This window comes from Taeniopygia guttata, chromosome 1 (assembly GCF_048771995.1).
Source record: "Taeniopygia guttata chromosome 1, bTaeGut7.mat, whole genome shotgun sequence".
NCBI lineage: Eukaryota > Metazoa > Chordata > Aves > Passeriformes > Estrildidae > Taeniopygia > Taeniopygia guttata.
Window position 1 is genome coordinate 95841964 of NC_133024.1, and position 19800 is coordinate 95861763.

The 19800-nt window shown below is 40.3% G+C and overlaps 1 protein-coding gene across 5 annotated transcripts in view; it reads left to right on the forward strand.

The window, feature by feature from the left end:
• The window catches only part of SHROOM2 (shroom family member 2), a 116647-nt gene that overhangs the window by 69279 nt on the left and 27568 nt on the right, over positions 1–19800 (forward strand). For 2 of the 5 annotated variants that reach the window (XM_030280579.4, XM_072933764.1), the window contains 3 exons: positions 2156–2284; positions 7552–10186; positions 12109–12212. In XM_030280579.4, coding sequence (XP_030136439.4) covers positions 2156–2284; positions 7552–10186; positions 12109–12212 — 2868 coding nt within the window. Of the gene's footprint in view, positions 1–2155; positions 2285–2311; positions 2513–7551; positions 10187–12108; positions 12213–19800 lie in introns of those variants that run through there. The other 3 variants (XM_072933758.1, XM_030280587.4, XM_041718095.2) reach the window with 3 other exon arrangements.

The window sequence follows — 19800 nt, forward strand, 5'->3', positions numbered from 1 at the left end:
TAGCAAGGAACTATCTTATCAAGATCTTGACAAGTTCCATGAGGTACAGTACTGACTTTACATGTGCATCCCTTCTGTTTCTTCCCAGTGATTGGATTCCTCCTGCCGTTTGTCAAGCCCAAACTGTCACAGAAGCCCTCTTCCCAACCTTCTTTTCCTTTTGCTCCAAACGCTTCTTGTATTGTGCTAGTTTCCTAGTCTTATGTTTCCTTAGCAGTACATAATAGAAAAGTAATTGTCTCATAAAAGATAAACCTTTTCAGCTGAATTGATGCCTCGAGATCTGCTGAATTTGCCTTACCAGGTATTTGTGGTTTGCTGAGTTATTGTCAGTACTGTTAAAGGTGAGCAGTGGGGGAAAGGAGCATGTGATGTTCTGTGCAGCTGAACAGTGGAATCATAACTTTTTCCATACCTGCACACATGCTTGGGGCAAGCAAGGATTGTCTGGAGCCTGTCATTGCAGGGCTGAGTAGAATCTTTTGCACTTGTTTGCACTGAGAATACTGGGGCTTCTCTAGGTTCTGAATGTCATGGTCTACCAAGAATGAGCAACTAGAGATGCTCTGCTTAACCATTTTCTTTTTTGTCAGTCTGAGAAGAGTAGGTTTTTGTTTATGGAAACAATTACTTCTTTTTTTATGACAGTAATGATGCTACACTTCGTAGTGAAATTACAGTTTCCCTGTAGAATTGTTATTCTCCTTTTGTAATCCTGCATGCAGAGTTTGGAAAGGCAATCACTGATTTCTTCAGACCTTCCTGAATGTACTGTGAAAAGCCATGTACTCACAGCTGACCTGTTTTGAAGAGACTGGCTTTAGTTTTGGTCTCTAAATGCAGTGGCAGACTGATAACAGACAAATTTGTAAAAAGGAGGAATGAGTTAAAAAAATGTAGAAGTATCTTTTTACAGTTCAAATTGAAAATATGGAGCACTTCTTCAGTGTAGGAAATTACTTCTGTAACTCAGACAAATTACTTAATCTTGGAGTAATTGATTTCTGATGTACAGAAGTGCATTATAAAATCTTAAAAATGTGGTCCTATAAACCTTTATTTCAGACTTGGACTTCAAGAGAGGGGATTTGTCAAACCTCATACTGCATCTCAATTTTAAATTACACTTCCTTCAGAACAAGTCAAGAAGAAGGGCAGGAGAATTACTTTCAAGAAAGGTCCTGCTTCATTCCCAAATGAGAGGGTCTAAATAAATGGCCTGTAATTGGCATCTGCTCGCTGAAACAGAAGTAGCTGGATTCCACCCAGAAGGCTTATTTAACCTTAGGGAAAAAAGAATGCACTTAATCCATGAGTGCTGAGAGGTGTAACAAACAGCAAGTCCTCAGAAAGCAGTGCAAGCTGTAGTTACTAATTCCTGAGCAGAAGGAAGGGGGTAGACAAGTATGGAGCAACTTTTCAAAGCAGTTTTTAAGGTGCAAAGCTCTAACAACAACCTACTGTTGGTACTTAGAATGGATCTCCTCTGTTAGGTGAGCAGGAACATTTGGAGGTGATATTCAAGTAGATACTGGGGACTTACATGATTCCCTGAACTGATACTGAGCTGTATTCTTTAAAAAACAATCCCAGAAAACACCAAAACAAACAAAACCTCCCTGCGTATCTGGGATGCCAAACATTTCAAAAGCTGAAGCAGAACTTGCCTGGAATTAATATGATTATTTGTAGCACTAACTTGTATGAAACAATATACATGGCTTTAATCCTTCCTTTCATTAACTCGTTTCTTCCTAGCTCCTTCCATATACACCTACCTACAGTAAAATCTTACCAAAGCCCTACTGTTGTCAAGTTGTAAAAGAGTTCTAAGTCTAATATTAGCTTTAACTATTAAATGTCTGGATATGTGTCAGGCACTTTAAAATTTATCAGTCTCTGTTCCTTGTAAAAACACTCACCTCACCACCTGTTAAAAAAAAATTTGGCATTTCACTGCATCTCAGGCATTTTAAAGAAATGGTGATGTCTTTTCAAAACTGGCATGCATGCATGTAGAAAGTTTTGCTGTCATTTAAAGTCATTATGCCTCTGTCCTATCTGTGAAACTGCTGCCCTGATAGATTTTTTGCTGCATATCACCTTATTGAACTGTTTGCATTAAAGTAGCACCCTCTGCCTCTGTTGTTTTCAGAAGGAATGACCTAGCCTGCAGGCCGCACTCCTGGCACGCAACCAAATTTACCGAAAGTCAACCTGAGGCGGCCACGTCACACCTTCCCTCTCATGCCTGCGCCTCCTGGCACTCCAGCTACCATGCAAGGTGAGTCTCTGCTTAAGTTACACGCATTCAGCTCCTAACAGCAAGGCTACAATAACACAGCTCATGTTGCTGAGGGTTATTTTTATAAAAAACAACCAGCGCAGAGTCGTGGTGTTACGCTTCTTTAGATGCCTGTCCTTGCAGCGCATGAAGGGGGAGTTGGGGAAGTTTGACGTGTGGATGAGTGGATTTCTGAAACAGTCTGTGATATGTGCATGTGATTGAAAGGTAAGAAACTAGCTTTAAAGGCAGTCACAAGGTTATGCTTCTTGCTCTGCATTTCCTTTCAATGCCTGCTGGTAAAATCCCAAGGCAAAGTAACCATCAAAATTAACAGTCATAAAGTGAAATAGGAAAAGGAGAAGAAAATAAAAATACTGTTTCAAACAATTAAAAAGGCTTTTTCTAAAGAGAGGGTACAGAATGCTTTACTGTTGTCCTTTAAGGTATTATTGGTTTAATTAGTTAAACTGTCTTTCTGTAATCCTTCCCTACATCTGTGATCTTGCTTGTCTAGAGAGGTAATAAAACCGATGATCTTCAGTCACTGTTTAAAGCACTTTAATATTTGTTAGGTCACATTCAACACTAATGGAGAAAGGCTGACACCCACGCAGTTTTAGCTGCAGAACTCTAAACCTTTAGGTAATGCCTGTTTGTGTCTGGTTGCAGGTTCTTGTTTGTTTCCAGCTCCTAGGTGGCATTATTTATCATCTTCATGAACGATTTTCTTGGTTTTTGGGAGGGAGGGGGTGTTGTTTTTTTGTTCTTTGTTACATTTTCCTTCTCAGTTTCCATTTGGGCGACAGTTACACTGAGCATTACAGAAAAATAGTATGGTGTGCAGTCCCGGTTTGGGAAGTAGACTTTGGTTTTCTGTACTTAGTGCTGTACATTCTCTGCTGAATCATTACTTCTTGAAGTTAATGTTTTGTGGTAGTCAAAAGAAAAGAACATTAATACTGGAATATTTTATTTTATTTTTTCATCTAATTTTTACAGTTAGATGAACATTTACAATGTTTTTACACTGTTTTCTTAGGGAGCTCCCTGCTGTTTTTAAGATAAGTTGCTGTCTCCTCTTGAATAAAATTGACAGAAAAGGTTTTTTTAAAATGTTTTTTGTAATACTTTAGTAGTAGAAGTTTTAGAAACTTTGATTACAATTTATGCTGGTTTACACTGATTTAAAGTTTGTATTTAAATATTATGTAGATTGATTGGTTTAGATTTATAGATTTTAAGATAGTAAATGTGCTTGTACATAGAAACAAAATTCAGAAATTTCTAAAACCTTCTACAGGGTTCCTCATTGCAATACTATAGCTAAAGAGTATTTCTGCTATTAATGAGTCTTCTATGCTAAGCTGTAAATCATTATATGCTTTCTGTTCTTCCTGGTGGTTGTCCTTTTACCTTGTGAAAGTACAATACTACAAGATGTGTCTCAGGGCGTGTTTTGATAGGAGCTGGGTGTGTTCCAATACTTAGAAAAGAGAAAAAAAATGGTTCCATGACAGTTCAAAATGGGGTTTGGTCAGGAAATTGTGGGTGTAAAGGAAGAGGGGATGGGAATAGAGCACTCCTCTCCCATATACCAGAAATAACCACAACTGCTGGCAGATCCTAATACTAATGAAATCAAGAGATTCTTTCTCACATGCTGCTGAAAGATGTAGTGGCCTTAGCACAGTCTCATACCACAGTTCCCAGGTCACTGCCATCCTGAACCCCTTGGCTACCTGTGCTGCCCACTTAAAAGACAATATATTTGGGAGATTTGTCAGTGTCTGTTGTCCAAGACCATTTCAGTGGCAGAGGTGCTTTTACCATGCTACTGCTGGTGGACACCCAGCATTCCCATAGTGGCAGCCCAAGGTTTTGATACTTTGGGGGATCTCAGTTGCAGGGTGGGGTTCTTTGGACTTGCTAATCTGCAAAAAGAGGTGAGCAGCCTCAGAGATTCCCCACTTTACAAGTGCATTTCACAAAAGGCTTAGCTGATCGGAAAGCACAGCAATCAGTAGCTGAAAGCAGCAGTATGCAAGGAGATAATGGCAATATCCTGAAATACCCCCCCTGAGGAGGGGATATTTCTAGCCCAGGCATCCCATCCCTGGGCTATTTCTGGAATTTCATATCCTTCCTTGAGCTAAGCATCTGAGATTGGTATTCAAAGCCTAAAATCTCTTTTGAATGTGCCTACCTGAATTCTCTCAGAGTGTGAAAATTCACTAAATCACTTGTAAAGCATGGAGAGTGTTTTTTGGGGGGGAGTGTTGTTGGGGGGGGGGCCACATTTTTGTGTTGGTGGAGTGGGGCACAGCTGGCAAAAACAGCCCCATGAAGACTGTCCATCCTGTCTACTGCTAGGCTAAGGTATGGGCAGTTTGATCTGCTTTAGGTTTTTTTGCTCCGTTGGTTTTGCTGGGGCTTTTGTTTTGCCAGCTGATGAATTTGAGCATTTGAAAAGGTGGATGAAGCTAGGGGGAAGACAGATCAGAAGGGGCTGTACCAGTATATAGGAGAGAGGGTGGTCCTGGAATCCAGCCCTCCACATCCAGCACTATATGTATGGGGTTTTTATCATGTGACTTTAATGCAAAAATTGTAAGTTATCTCTGGGAGCACTAGGCTAGGTCTAGATACCTCTCATGCAAGGCTAGAGAGCTGGAACTTGTAAAGATTTTGGTGCCTTCCTTTCCCTCTCTGAGTTTTCTGTCGTTTTCACAGAAGTTGCACCTTAATAACATGGTGCAAACATTTTTCATGGCCCATCCAAAACTAAGGTTGAGTGCACTTTTCTGGGAGGAGTGTAACTGAGCTATTTTAAGTTGCTGAAAGTTTAAATCCTGCATTTTCTTGCGGTAGGGTATACTATAACCAAGGAGCCTTTGGGTTTTTTTTCTGTGCCCCTAGTTGTACAGATGAACTCAACCACCTCTGCTGCTTCCTTCTGGTATTACAGGTATGGCTGTGGGACAAGTGTGCTTTGAGAAGGCTACCTAAACTGAGGTTTTGGGGCAGTTAGCGTCAGGTGCATCTGATTTGTAATCCCATGCAGTTGCTGAGAGGAGACCATTTCTGTAAGGGTCCAGGAGCAGAAGCTCACGCCCCAGGGTTGGGAAGGGTGTTTACTGGCCAATGTGGCCAAGGGATGGTGTTTGTAGATTATTCCTGGACTTCACCTACCAGACTTTGACCAGCAGTGTTGGTGCTTCTATGAGTCTGCTCTGAAACAGCCATTGAGAGAAGGATATCCTGGGATGCCAGTCAGGCTCAGGCAGAACTGGCTTCTTCACTGTCTTCCGTGTCAGGGTTCACAGGAGGATTGCCCTACAGTTTAGGACCACAGGAGGCCATGCTTTGCAGGAACATGCCTTCCTGTCCTCCTTTAAAGTGCTCGCTGCTTCTGCTGAGTTTCCATTAGGCATTTTCTAGCAGGGCTTTGACCTCCTTTGATGTTATCTCTGCTTCACAGTTGATACCAGCAGATTTACCTGTAAACTGAGGCTTTCCTGCACAAGTGGCATCTTTATTTTAATTAATATCAAGTATCTGTTTGGATTTTATGAACTTAAAGGTCTTTTCCAAACTTAATGGTTCTATGATCTCCATAGTGCTCAGGGGAGTGGGAATATCAGCAATTCTTAGTAATAATATCTGGCTTATGTTATTCTTTGACAAAAAAATCCTGGTAATGACCACAATACTTTTTACATGTGGCATAGTATCAGCTTAAGATTACAATTAAGACCTTTTTAAGGATTCAGCAAGGTGTTTTAAATGCTAAAAGTAAATGAATGAGAGAACAAAACCCCACATGATGAGGTCATTGTTAGTGTATCTTGTTAACAAAATGCTTTTAGAAAATAAGCATAAAGCAATATTTATTTAATATAAATTGCTTTTGACCATATTGTATAAGAAAAGAAGTTTAAAAGGCTGTAGTAGAGGGGAAGAAAACCAATTCTGTTAGTACTGAATTCAAAAGAACTGTTGAGTTGACATTTGCAATATTTTTGACAGAAGAAAAGACCTGTATCACTCTTTGTATTTTTTATGTGGACTAATCAAATTTCATTGCTAAGTTTCACAGCTCTCTTTACAACACAAGATTTGATAGATGCTTCATATATAATTATAGCTACAGGGAAGTGGAATAATTCTGGGATTTCTACCAAGGGGCTTTGCATGCAAAGGCAAGGATTTGAATTTTGTATGTAAAAGCAGGAGGAGCTGCCAGTGAAGTTCAAACAGGGAGATGTGATGAGAATAATTGGCAGGATTGTCATCTCAGCATCAGTGTGTTGGATTGACAGGAGGTGGTACTGTGAGAGAGAAAATAAATGAAAATAAGGGAAACAAAACTCATGGGGATAGGAAGGCAACAGAAGCAGCATGATTTTGGAATAGTGTCCTTAGCAAAAGACCTGAAGAAAGTACAGTGTCAAAGATGAGGTTTTTATAAAGGAAAGAGTGGTAGGGAGAAATTGGGGCAGTAAGGATTCTTGAAGGAGAGTCAGAAGATTGTTTGGCCATGCAGAGCTTATGTTGCTTTGGCATCTCCTCCCGAAGTTTTCCTGCCAATGTTGTGGAACTGGGTGGAATGGAATGTTGTTTTAAGAGTGTCTACTTGAGAGTGGTTTGAAACCACACTACTAAGGTGCATGTGCAGGTGGTATTTGAGACAAATGCATTTAGTGCATCTCTGCTTAAAAGTTAAAACATCAAACAAATAGGCAGATGTGGTTAATAACTTTATTGGAGTAACTTATTGACAAGGGAATAACATCAGAGGCTGAAGAAGTTTAGAGTCATATTTCAGAGATGAAGAGAGGAAGTATGTGAGTTTAATAGCTGGAAGACTCAAGGTGCCTGGAAAATAAGCTGAAAAATAAGTTGGTGTTTGTCCTGGGAAAGTGGGAGCTAGTGGAACTCAAACTAAATTTTTCTATAAACAACGTCAGCAGAATCAGCAATTTGCTGGGGGAGAAGGGACCCTTAAGGAGATAAATGCATTATTACTTACTGGCAAACTTACATAGGGAAGCTGAGTTAGTTACTAAGGTTTCAAGCTTTGAATCAGTTGTGGAGTATAAAGTTGGAGCCCTGACTTAGTGTTCAAACTTTCAGTTTTGTTATAGTGTTTGTCTTTGACTGCTGTGCAGATGGATTTTAACCAATATTATTAAAATGGGTGGTTATAATTATGTTGTGATATTTTTGATATTTATTCTGACACGGGTTTTTTTTGTTTCCTTCAGTAGTTGTTCTTCTCATGACCTTTCAAACTCATGGGATCAGTCAAGTCTCTATCGCACTTCTGACCAATTCAGCTCTTTGGGAAGTATGGACAGCTGGGACCACACTCCCCAAGTAGCCCAGTATGGAAGACTTTCTTCTGCAAGGTCTAATAGCAGCATTGATCATCTAGGGAGCCAAAGTAAGCGGGATTCAGCCTATGGGTCTTTCTCCACGAGTTCTAGCACCCCTGACCACACTCTGTCCAGTGCAGACACTTCTTCAACAGAGAACATGCTTTACAAAGTGGGGCCCTGGGAGACTGCTAAGCATGGAAGCAAGTCTGGCCAGTTTTTGAATGACAGCAGTGGAACAGAGGACAAACCTGGGTATTTGCCAGCTCCTATCCAATACGAGAACAAAGGTCCTAGAACAGAGGAACACTCAGATGGCAAGCTCACTAGCTCAGGAAGATCCAGTTTTGGGCCCGTCTGGTACATTCCTGATAAGAAGAAGTCTTCATCTCCTCCCCCCCCACCCCCACCTCTTCGTAGTGACAGCTTTGCTGCCACCAAGGGCCATGAGAAAGCCCATGGCCCTGTGTTCTCAGAGGGTGCCAGCACACAGCACTTTACAGCCCTGAACCGATCTCAGCCCAGGAGTGACTGGAGCTTGGAAACTGCAGAGCAGCGACGGCCATCCAGAGCATGTGACAGGAGGATCAGCAGCTCAAATTACAAATCCGATCTCAGTTCAGAACACAATTTTTCTTCAGCTGGTGAAAGGTACAGTAGTAATGCAGGAACTGTGAGCAAACTGCAGCCGTCCTTGTCCAGCACCGACGTTAGGTTCGCACAGTCTGCTTACTCTCACCACCACCAGCACCAGTACAGTGATGAGAGCACCTTTTATCACAGTGCAAGAATCTTAGCTGCACCTAAAGATCAGCAACATTATCTGTCCTACAGTGGCATTCAGGAGTTAACTACAGATCATTTTCATGGCTACAGTCCAAACCAAGCCAGTCTGCTCTACACTTCCTCTTTGAACAGTTCTGCTGAACAGAAGGTGGACAACACTGGACAAAGTCGATATTATTGTGTGACAGCAAAACAGCCTGCTCAGGGAAGCTCAAAGCCACTACAGCTCAAGAATGACAGCTGGGAACCTGCAGTGGGAACTGATTTGTCACTTGGACCTCATGAAAATTCTGCAGTTACTACAATGGCCCCAAACCCAATATATTATCTACCTCAACAATCTATTGAATCTTCACTGACGAGGTGTGAGAACAGTAGTCATTACCCAGTGGACAGAGAGGAAGATGTTAGATGTGCTGCAGTAGAAGAATCTAAAAAACCTAATCATACTGAAAAATCTGGACAAAAGCAAACCTGTGGGAACAGCTCTGAGGCAAGTGAAACTAGGCATGGTCAGCAGGAGTATGTAAAGGACTGTGTCCTTACGGCTGAAAACAGATCTGCTCAGAAAGATTTTAGGTGGGGGAAAGATGAGAGTAGCAAGATTTCTCCTCAGAAGACGCCAATGTTGCACTCTTTAGCTCAGGAAGGGAAAAAACAGTCTGACAACAACCCAGAAGTGGTACCAGAACAACAGACCTCATTTGACACTCACCTGTCTAAACAGGCACGAAGGAGTGATCGTTTTGCAACAACCCTCAGAAATGAGATCCAAATGAGACGAGCAAAGCTGCAGAAAAGTAGAAGTACTGCTACACTAGCAGGGTCATCTGAAACAGAGGAGTGCAGTGAGACCTGGAAACCAGATTCAACAGAGAATGTCACCACCTCCCCCGATACAAACTTTACCAGCACCTACAAAGATCACCTCAAGGAAGCCCAGGCCAGAGTTCTGAGCGCGACGTCCTTCAAACGTCGGGACTTAGAGCCCAGCCCCGCTGAATATCTCCCCAGGTCCCCTGAGCGAAAAACTGGTAGTCACAACTCTTCATTATTGGCTTTGGTTTCTGAAGATGTCTCTGGACTCCTTGAGACTACACAAGCCAAACCAAATCCTACAGGGAGTGGCACTCATCACGTTTCTCGGATTGGAGCCAGGAAGAGGTTCACAACAGAGCAAAAACTGAAGTCATACTCAGAACCAGAGAAGATGAATGAGGTGGGCATAGCAGAGGATGAATGCCATGCTCATTGCCGTCCAAAGATATCAGAAGAAGCCCTGGGGTCATTTGCAGACAGGTGGAAATTTTTTGAAGAAACAAGTAAGCCTGCGTTTAGAAAATCATCACAGAAACCAGGTCCCCATGGTCTAGCAGAGGGACAACCTGAGAGGACAGAGAGGAAAGCACAAGAGAGGGAGGAGCTGTGGTATGAGAGAAGAGGTCGAGTAGCCTCTGTTGGACCTGAAACTGCTCATGCCTCAAAAGATAGTGTCCACCATAGCAGCAGCAGTAGGGCTGCTGAGAGGATTGGGAAATCTGCACGGCCGCTGCGCCTGGGAACCTTTGCAGAGTATGAGGCCTCGTGGAAGGAGCCATGGAAGCCAGTAGAGCCAAGGGGCTCAGGAAGGTACCATTCAGCTGATAATATCCTCGATACAGGCCATGAACAGCATGGGAAATCCCAATACACCCATGAGAGGTCTAGATCATCCCCTTCCACTGATTTCTACAAACAGGTACAAGTGTCTTTTGCATTATGCTTTAAGTTGCCCAGTGTGTTGGAGGACATTAGAGGAGTGGAAGGGAAAAGAGAATTTTAATGAAAATTTCCAATTTAGTAACACTAATATGGTGTTTGCCTTTTGTCAGTAAAGGAGTAAATGTTATAGGTAGCTCTCTTAAATAAAATGAAGAAGATCAAAGTTTGTGCTGCACAAGAGCAATTGGATTAAAGGAATTTCTTGTGTGTTGTAGTGAGATGGAAAAAAAAAATGGTTGATTTGCTAATATCCTCTTTTTTACAATAGAGATTTTAAACGTTCAAATTTTCACTCAGACTTATTTTTTCATTGGTATGGCTGTATTCCCTGTTTGATTTCTCTGAACCTATGAAGAAAAGTGTTCCACATGTAAATAATACATACTTTTCTCTAATTTTTTAATGGTCTAATAATTTCCTTGGATTTCCTCTTTTCTTCTAAACTTGATAATGCAAAAGTATATAGGACAAAAGTTCTGCGTAATAGAGTTTAGAGATTACAAATACGCCTGTTAATGTTAAAGCCACAGCAACAATGAAACTGCTTAACATTTTGTTTTATGTCAATTTGCTTGATTTAAGATGCATACATTTATTCCTTAGAGAGATGCCAAAAGTCTGTTCAACTTACAAGTAAATATTACATTAATTTTTAACCAAGCAGGGCTAGGCAATGGTTGGCAGGTGGCACTGGAAGTAAACAGAGAAACCAAATCTCTTTAGTTCTCTGTTAAAAGATGTTGTTCAAGCTACTATGAGATTGCCTGATATGTATACGGAGTCACAGTGTGTTCAACCTGTGTTGAACTTCACCTTCTGCAAGAATAGAATTGAAGCAAAGCAGTTGTTATTACCTTTTCTTGATTTTTCCCCTCTTGATAAAAACATTGCATACATACATGCACAGGTCACCTCTGTGTGTGTGTGTGTAGACATGGAGTAGAATGAGAATAGCTCAAAAAGAAACAAAAATGTTGATCTCTAAAGTTGTGGACTGTCTTTCCATAAGTTTTTTCTGTCTTTAAGTTTGGCAAAAGTTATTTTTGAACTCTATGTGCAGACTTAACTATGCGGATAATTTACTAGGATAGAGATTTGAAGTACTGAAAATATTCACCTGGAACATACTTTGAAAATTATATTCACGGAATTATTAAATAATTGCCTACCTAGCAGGAAAAAAATCGTATGATCTATTCCCTGTATGCATTTCTGGTTTATTAGTCAGTACTCTTAAGTTCAGTATAGGCCTCCTGGGGCAAAAAGCAGACACCTGTTTAGGCACCTGGAAAATATGGTGATAAGTGCATTGAAGATGCTTACTACAGACTGAAGTAAATAAAGATGTTGTTTTACATATATGATTCAGATTATTCCAGTGCTAATACACAATTAAATTTCCTGTAGGTTCAGTGTTTGTAATGCAAAGCTATGCTTTGGGCGGGGTTGTTTGAAGATATGGAGATAATAACATTCTGGAACAGCACTGTTGGTGTTTTACTGAGAAACTGAAGTACTCACACAGGGATTCACAACCTGATGCATACTTGATTCTCCTAAAATGTGAACAACTCTTCTGCAACTTCTGTGCCTCTTTTTTATGTTTGTTTGTTTTTGCCAAATGGAAGTTGCAAACATTTATATAAACGTTAAACTTTTCTGTGGATCAGGAAAGCAGAACAGCAAGGCGAACACAGCCAAGTCGGGAGTGCAGCGCAGGAGGTCACAGAGCACACTGTACTGCTTAACACCGAACAAGCTTAAAACATGCTATGCTGTTGACTTCATGTATATTTGAACAGAGCAAACCCACAAATTGAAGGCTCCATAATCATAGATTTTTTGGGAATTTGAAACATGATGACTTGGTTTCTTACTTGTACTACAAACCTCTTTTAGGAAGTATCAGTTGGAGTAAGGAGGCAAGCAGAGGATTTAAAGGAAGATGGGGAGTGTATTTTCTCTAACATTAACAAACTGGATGAAAGGAGCTGCACTGTAAGGTAAGTATAGTGCTTCTTAATTTCTCTCTCTAAAAGATGATTTTGACCAATCTTTTTGACAAATTTCTCTGATCTGATCTTTTCCTGACTCAAACTGCAAGTTCTGCTGTGATGATTTCAGAGTTTCTGCAGTGCCTTCTTCCCTTATTTCCTTCCTTCTCCCCAAATACTTCAATGTGTATAATAGAATTAATGTTGTGACTGACATTTTTGTGGTCTCTAGTGTGAACTTAAAGAAATTGTTGCATGCTGAGTATATTATATTTTCTTCAATGGCAGTTGATTCTTATTTGTGTGCATGAATTATTTGTGTGATAGTTATGGGTTTTTTGGGGGGTAGATGGGGGTCCTGGGGCTTCCCAAAAGAGATTGCCAGTATTATCCCTGGCAAAGACAGCATGCTGCTGAAGCATAGTAGTGCTGTAAATCGGACTTTGCTTTTCTTCTGGCTTTACAGAATACAGTACATTAATAGAAGACACTAAAATTTGTTTTACTGCTTGAAGAGCTGTGATTTTCTCTGTAAATTCATGTCTTAATTAATATACAATGTTTCCAAACCCTTTTCAAAGGTGTGCCAATATGCACAGTGTAGTTAAAATCCTTTAAATGTCTAGCCTGCTGAGGGTTGTCCTGGTCCTGGCCCGATGGGTGTAGGCAGTGATTTCAGCAGTCGCTGGTTCTGCAGCTGCCAGAGCAGAGCTGAGGTTGTGCACATGCTGCTGTTGCCAGGTCTGAGAGCCCTGGGTTTCATAACAGAGGGAACCCGTGCATAGGAAAAAAGAACCTCTGTAGGCTTTCCTCAGTTCTGTAAGTGGTTTTAATCTCTCAAGGGAAGAGGAAATGATGAACTGTAGCAAACATGCGCTCTAGCTGTGACCATAAAACCTTGTAAAAAATTAGTACTTATTTGTGCCTTTTGCAATGTACAAAATAGAAAAATACAGAAATACAAAAATAATTGTATTTTGCATTGCTTATGGCTTAGCTGAAGAGACCACCCCCTATTTCTCTAGTTTTTGGCAGCCCTTTGTACTTAGGGTAGCGATTCCCAAAGGAGCAGCCCACAGGGGTGCGAGTGCGCGCACGGGTGGGGCGGGCATCGTCAGCCGGGAGCGGGGCAGCGCCTCTGGGCGAGTGGAATGATTTCCATCCACCAGTGCCGAAGCCGAGTCACAAAAGCCTATGAATAATACTCCTACGCCAGCATTTTAGCAGTGTTTGTGCAGCACAATTCTTGCTTTATGATCATGGAATCCGTGAAAGTCACGTGCCTGGGCACCAGCTGCAGTAACTTTTTTTTCAGCTGGAGCCTATTCTGACACACTATTTCAGATGTGGTATTTGGCTGTTTTAGTGCATTACAGCAGGTTTTGTGAAATGCAGAGGCTTGATATGCCTTCTGCATTCAAAAAACTAACTGATTAAAATCCCTCATTTGGGCATTTAATTCCTGTGTTGTGAACCACCACTGCATCATAATGAATGGCTGCCTTATGGGAAAGAATATTTCCATGTACTCCTTTTTTACAAGGCATTCTTGTGCTCAAAAGGAACTGGCCTTATGGCATGGATTGGTTTTATGATTTTTCAGCTGCCCTAAAGGCATTTAGCTTTCTATTTTTAAAATCTAGCAATCTGCAAATGGCCAGCAAATCTACCTAATTCAGGGTATATTCTAGAACATGAATAGTAAACAAATCGGAGGTCTTCCTTATGGTCATATTTAATACTCTATTTTAAAATTTATGTTTGGATTAAATAACTGGCAGCTGTTTATTTGTGCTACTCGGACCTGTGTGCTATGGTGGCCTTCGTGCTGCCAAAGTCAGTGTGATGGGGCTGAACACAGGAGTGGCCCTTCTGCATTTGTGGGCATGAGATTTTCAGGAACCCAAGCTGAGAGACAGCTGTGGAGTCCATGGGTGCTTTCTCTAGTTTAGAGACTGTCCTACATTACAGGGTACCTCTGGCCTCCCTCCCCTTCAGTAGTTTTGAAAAACAAAACAAACAAACAAACAAAAAAACCCTAAAAAACCCCCCCAAAAAACAAACTTGAAATAAACTTTGAATTTCTACCATTTACAGCTTCCCTAATTATTTTCCTCAGAAATACAAGTTTTTTTAAATGCACTGACTCTAGAATGAAAAAGGGTTTGAATATTGTAGCAGCAATTGGGTTTTTAAAAACAAGCAAGCAAAAACAAAGATGTTTGATTAATTTTTTTTTTCTCCTGAGTGTATTGCTACAGTATTTTCTTAGCTGTTCTTTTTTACCACACAGTTGTAAAATGTAAATTAACAGTACTTTGAAAAACCGGGGGGGTGGGGTGGGGTTTGAGTGTTGAATTGATTATGATAGTTTGTGAACCGCTTTCATCTTTGAGCTCTGTTTTTCCCCTCTGAGATTACTGAGTGCTTCCAGTGAATTCAGGTTGTTTCATCTCCCTTTTTAGAAGAGCTGTACCATGTTCTTCTGAACTGCAGTATTTAATAGTTTAAGGTATTACTTTTGTAGGAAGAGAAAATAGGGGTCCATAGCAGCCACTGTCATCTCTTAGGGAAGACCCAAACCACTATTGTTATGAACTCACAGGGATGCAGTCATCTAATATGAGATGAGTATTTTTATACTGAGAGGTTGATGTGATTCTCTGTATGTTCCTAATTTTAGGACAGCATAAAAGCATTATACAATTCAGCTGATCCGTAAAAAAAAAAAAAAGCTTTTTTATTTTGTTGTGCCACTCTTTCTATTTCAAATTAGTTACAAAAGCTTACCTTTTTATGGATATAAAATCTGTGTTTCTTTAAACATGTCTCTCTGCATTTGTAAAAGGACTTAAACTGATTATATAATTACCTTCCTTATAGAAGTCTCCACAATTTCTAAGCTGAAATAGACTTTCAAAAAGTTAGAGAGAAATGGATGCTCTGACCAGTAGTCTCTGGGTTCCTGCAGTATGACATGCACACATAAGTCATTCTGCATCAAAAGAATCATGCTTTATGATCTAATTCTTAAGATTGTAATCTACTAGAGATGTTTACAGCCACTGCCTTTATTTACTTTCTAAGAACATTTGACTCCTAGCTCTATTAATTTGTTCTTGTGATGTCTATTAAAGTTACATAACTTCAGAAAGTGAAAAAGGATATCTGAGATCACACACTGCAGAAAATGCTTTGACATTTAATAGGTGTCAAGTCCAAGAGCATATGCGTGTCAAGTATAGGACCACAGTGTGACTCAACTCTAATTAAACACTGTAAAATATTTTTCAGTGTTTTCATACCTTAGTGGCTACTCCTATTTGAGTTGAGCTCTTGAAGACAGAGGAGCAGCCTTTACAATACAAAACCAAAATAAAAATAATTTCTTAATGCTTAAGTTGTCCTAAATGCCCAAGTATAATGTTCTAAAAAATCTTCGATAATCCAGAAACAGGAGTTTATAGATATGTTCCCAGGTTTTTTATTAGGGTCTTTACAAGCAAGATTTTTCAACACCTGGTGAATATCTAGGCTCCATGCTCACCAAGAGAAGAGGAGCAGCAAATTATTGTGCAAGGAAGGAGGCGGACTTTCAGCAACACAGGACTTTCAGCAACAGCTTGTGTCTTCTGAAGTGAGTGAGATGGAAAAGGATTTAAAAATTACCAGTATTCCATTTGTGTATGTGCTTATTTGTATCATGCCTATGTGGATGTTTGTATGTATATATGTACAGACATATAAAATCTACATGTGTACATAAGACAGTTACTTCTCTTAGCTTTTTCTGATTTGTGAGCATTATAGGTGTTAGGGTTTATATATATCTATGAGGAGTAATTAACAGTGGGGGGAAAAACCCCAACAATCCACAATGCACATTTGGACAAATTAGTTTCCTCATGTTCACAATGGTAGATGGTGTAAATTAGTCATTGGAAATATTCTTAGAAACTACACAGGTTTTTATAACTCCAGAAATTTTAAATTATACATTTTGTTGCCAAAAAATTAATAAGGTACCAGTATACAGTGTTATGATCAGGTGAACTAGGAACTGAGCTACTGAAATACAAGACTTGAAGGCTTGGGAGTTTTTATATGTAGCAAAAGGACCATTTCCTAAAATAGTTAACGAGAACTTTTGCCAGCATTGTGTTGCATATCTATTTTAAGCTTCTTTATTAAGAATAATTAAATCTTAGAATAGTTCAGTTTGGAAAGGACCTTAAAAATCATCTGGTTCGAACCCTCCTGCAATGCCCAGGGAGCTTTTCACTAGACTGGGTTACTCAGAGACTCATCCAGCCTGGTCATTGGTACCTCCGGGCATGGGAAGTCCACAGCTTCTCTGGATAACCTGTTCCAGTGCCTCACCACCCTCACAGTAAAGAATTTCTTTCTAATACCTAATCTAAACCTGCCTTCTTACATCTTAAGGCCGTTCCCCCTTGTCCTATCACTACATGCCTTTGTGGAAAGTCCCTCTCCAGTTTTTCTGTAGCCCCCTTTAGCTGCTGTAAGGTCTGCCTGGAGCCTTTTCTTCTCCAGGCTGAGCAGCCCCAACTCTCTCAGCTTGTCCTCAATGAGATGTTCCAGTCCTGTGGTCATAGCAGTGGTCCTCCTCTGGACACATTCCAACAAGGCCACATTTTTCTTCTTTTGGGAACCCTAGAGCTGAATGCAGTAGTCAAGGTGGGGTTTCACAAAAGCAGAGTAGAGGGAAAGAATCCCCTCCCTTGACCTGCTGGCCGGGCTGCTTTTGGTGTAGCCATTTGGCTTTCTGAGCTGGGAGTGCACACTGCCAAGTCATTATTGAACTTTTGACCGCAAGCATCCCCAAGGCTGATCTTGGTCCGTTCTTAGCCTGAACTTCTGCTTGGGATTTCTCTGACCCAGGGGCAGAACCTGGCATTTGGCCTTGTTGACCTTCCTGAGGTTCCTCATTTATTGTTGCATTTAAGAGTCAAACTGTGAGTTACTTTTCCTGACATTGCGGGACAAGTATGTCTCAGGCATTGAAAGACTTACCAAGACATTACCAGAGCTATGTAAGCAAAATGTTTTCCTCCTTTTCTGTGTGAGGAAGAAATAGTATGATCTTGTCCAACTGTTTCCTTAGAAATCAGTGGGAAAATTGCTTTGGCAAACATTTCATGCATGTGTTAACAAGCTCCACAGAGCTTTCTCTTCTCCAGGCTGAACAATTCCAACTCTCTCGTCCTGTCTTCACAGAAGAGGTGTTCCATCCCTCTGATCCCCTCCCTGGCACTCCTATGGACTTGCTCCAGCAGGTCCATGTCCTTAGCATCTCTTTGTCATGAGATACAGATTATTAAGGCATTTCTCAGACCATTCTTTTGCCAGTGATGTCATTGTGTGTGACATACGGCAATGACACAGTACAGTCTGGGCTGTTAAAAAGTTTATATTTTGTTTGAAAATGGGTAAAACCTACTGTAGCTCTTGCTGTTCATATAGAGGAGAGTGAGTCTAACAGCATCTATTCATATATGAGAAACCTCCTGTAACCTTTCATCATCCTTAGGTTTGTGAATACTTGTAATTAATTTAAGTTCCATTGCCATGAACCATTATGTCATTTCAGTGTGCTAGTGTGTGTGACTGACTAATAACAGATTTACAAATATCACACTCTGAGACAGTGGAACCTTGAATCACTGGTACATGATGGCAGCTGATGGATGTTGATGCTTAAAAGCAGGCTAAAGGTCTACCTAGGCAGGTTTTTTTCTTTATGCGAGCCAGTAGCAGATGCTTGGAGGGGGGAAACAGAAAACCAGGGCAAACCAGAAGCCATGCAGCTGGGTATCTTGTCAAGCCTCTGCTGGTTTGCCTATCTTTGAGCTTTGTTTTATTTTGGGAGTTTTGTTTTGTTTTTCACTGCTGTGAAGTACAAAGATTGTATGTTCATAGAACAGTCTGTGAAATTCAGCTGTTCCTAACTTGTGTAGCAGTAATAACTGTTGTGCATCATTGTATAGGCTGGTGAAGTACAGGAAAATCTCTCCTGTAGGTTACTTCGCATTTATTAAATCTGAATAATTTCCTCATAGCAGCAACTGCTGCCACCTAGTTTTTCACCCCTTTTTTGAATAATCTGTATCTAATGAGTTCTGATGTGAATGATGTGATGAAACCAGTGAGAACTCTTGTCTCATGGGAGTCAAATTTTTAAGAGCCTCAGGTGAGATAAAATTTAGTTTTATATAACTCATCTAAAAATCCAAAGTCTCTGTCATCCAGATCACTCTTGTTCCTATGTGTAGTTACTCTTTCTAAGATTATTAGTGCATCCAAGATGTATCTTTTCTACACATGCCCAAATTATTCTTTGTCAATTTTACTCACTAGTGTAGCTGCTGAATCTCTTAATAAAATTTCTATATTTTTGCTTATTTCACATGTTATGTTATGATTCTGAAGTTCTCCAGATTCATAATGAGGAGTTGTTTTTTAATTCTTGCTCTCTTTCACTCATTCTTTCTCTTCAGCACCCTCACACCTTCCCTCCCCCAACACTGTTTGTCACTGTGCTCAAGCAGCTGTCCAAGTATCAGACGAGTGGGTAGCCGTGCATCACAGATCCCAGTTCAACAATTTCCTGTGGAAGTTTCAGGTGATTGCCATATGGCCCAGGTAGCTTGTGACTACCCACTCTTAATGGTGTGCAGCATCTGAGAATAGTTCCTGCAAAGGCTGTTCTTTGCTTGTGGAGTTGTGAAGTGGAGACTGTGTCAATTTTTTGCTGCAGCCTTATTTTCTTTGTTTTCTTACCATTGTACTTTCATCCCTATAATCTGTTTGGCAGATATTGTGTTTAAAGAAGTGCCTTTTTTTCCCCTCTCTTTTTTTTTTTTTTTTTTTTTTTAAATCCTAACACCCCTAAGGATTTGTACCTCAGCTTTTCTTTAAAAATTTCTTTATTTACCGTATTTTGCTTATACATCTGCTTTGCTAGGTTAGTTTTGGGTTTTCCTCATTTGCATAGGATCTAAGTTCTCTGGTGGATGTTCCTTTCAATTGCTATTTAATTCAACCTTTGGAGGGGGCAGAGAGAGGGAAGGAAGAATGGTAGTTGGGTGTTTTGGTAGGTGTTACACATTTTCTCTGAGTTTCATATATTATATTTTCAGTTGTATGTTATCTCTTAGCATAATGCCATCTGGCTTGTTCTCTTGAAAAATATTCATCTCATGTATGGAAATGTCCTTTTCAAAATTAAATACCACATTGTGGATTCTTAATCTTTCAAAAAAGATTTATCTAAATGCATATGGCCACTGGCACAGGGTAGCTCTTCAAATAGCAAAGTTTTGCACCAGATTCTTCTCATGCCTCAGGATCAAGGCAGAAGTTGCATGATAAATTGTCCCACTTGTAGCCTTTTTCTTCCTCTCCTTGTCCATTTTAAAACTTCCAGGCTAGTTGAGCTGAGAGATGCGTGGGCATCTTCATAAGCATCACAAATGCATTATTTTGGGATTTGGGGGTTGGTTGTGGCTAAATAAATTGTTAAAACTTGCAGGCTCCTGCCACTGCCTCCCCATTCCTCACTGTCCTGGCAGCCGGC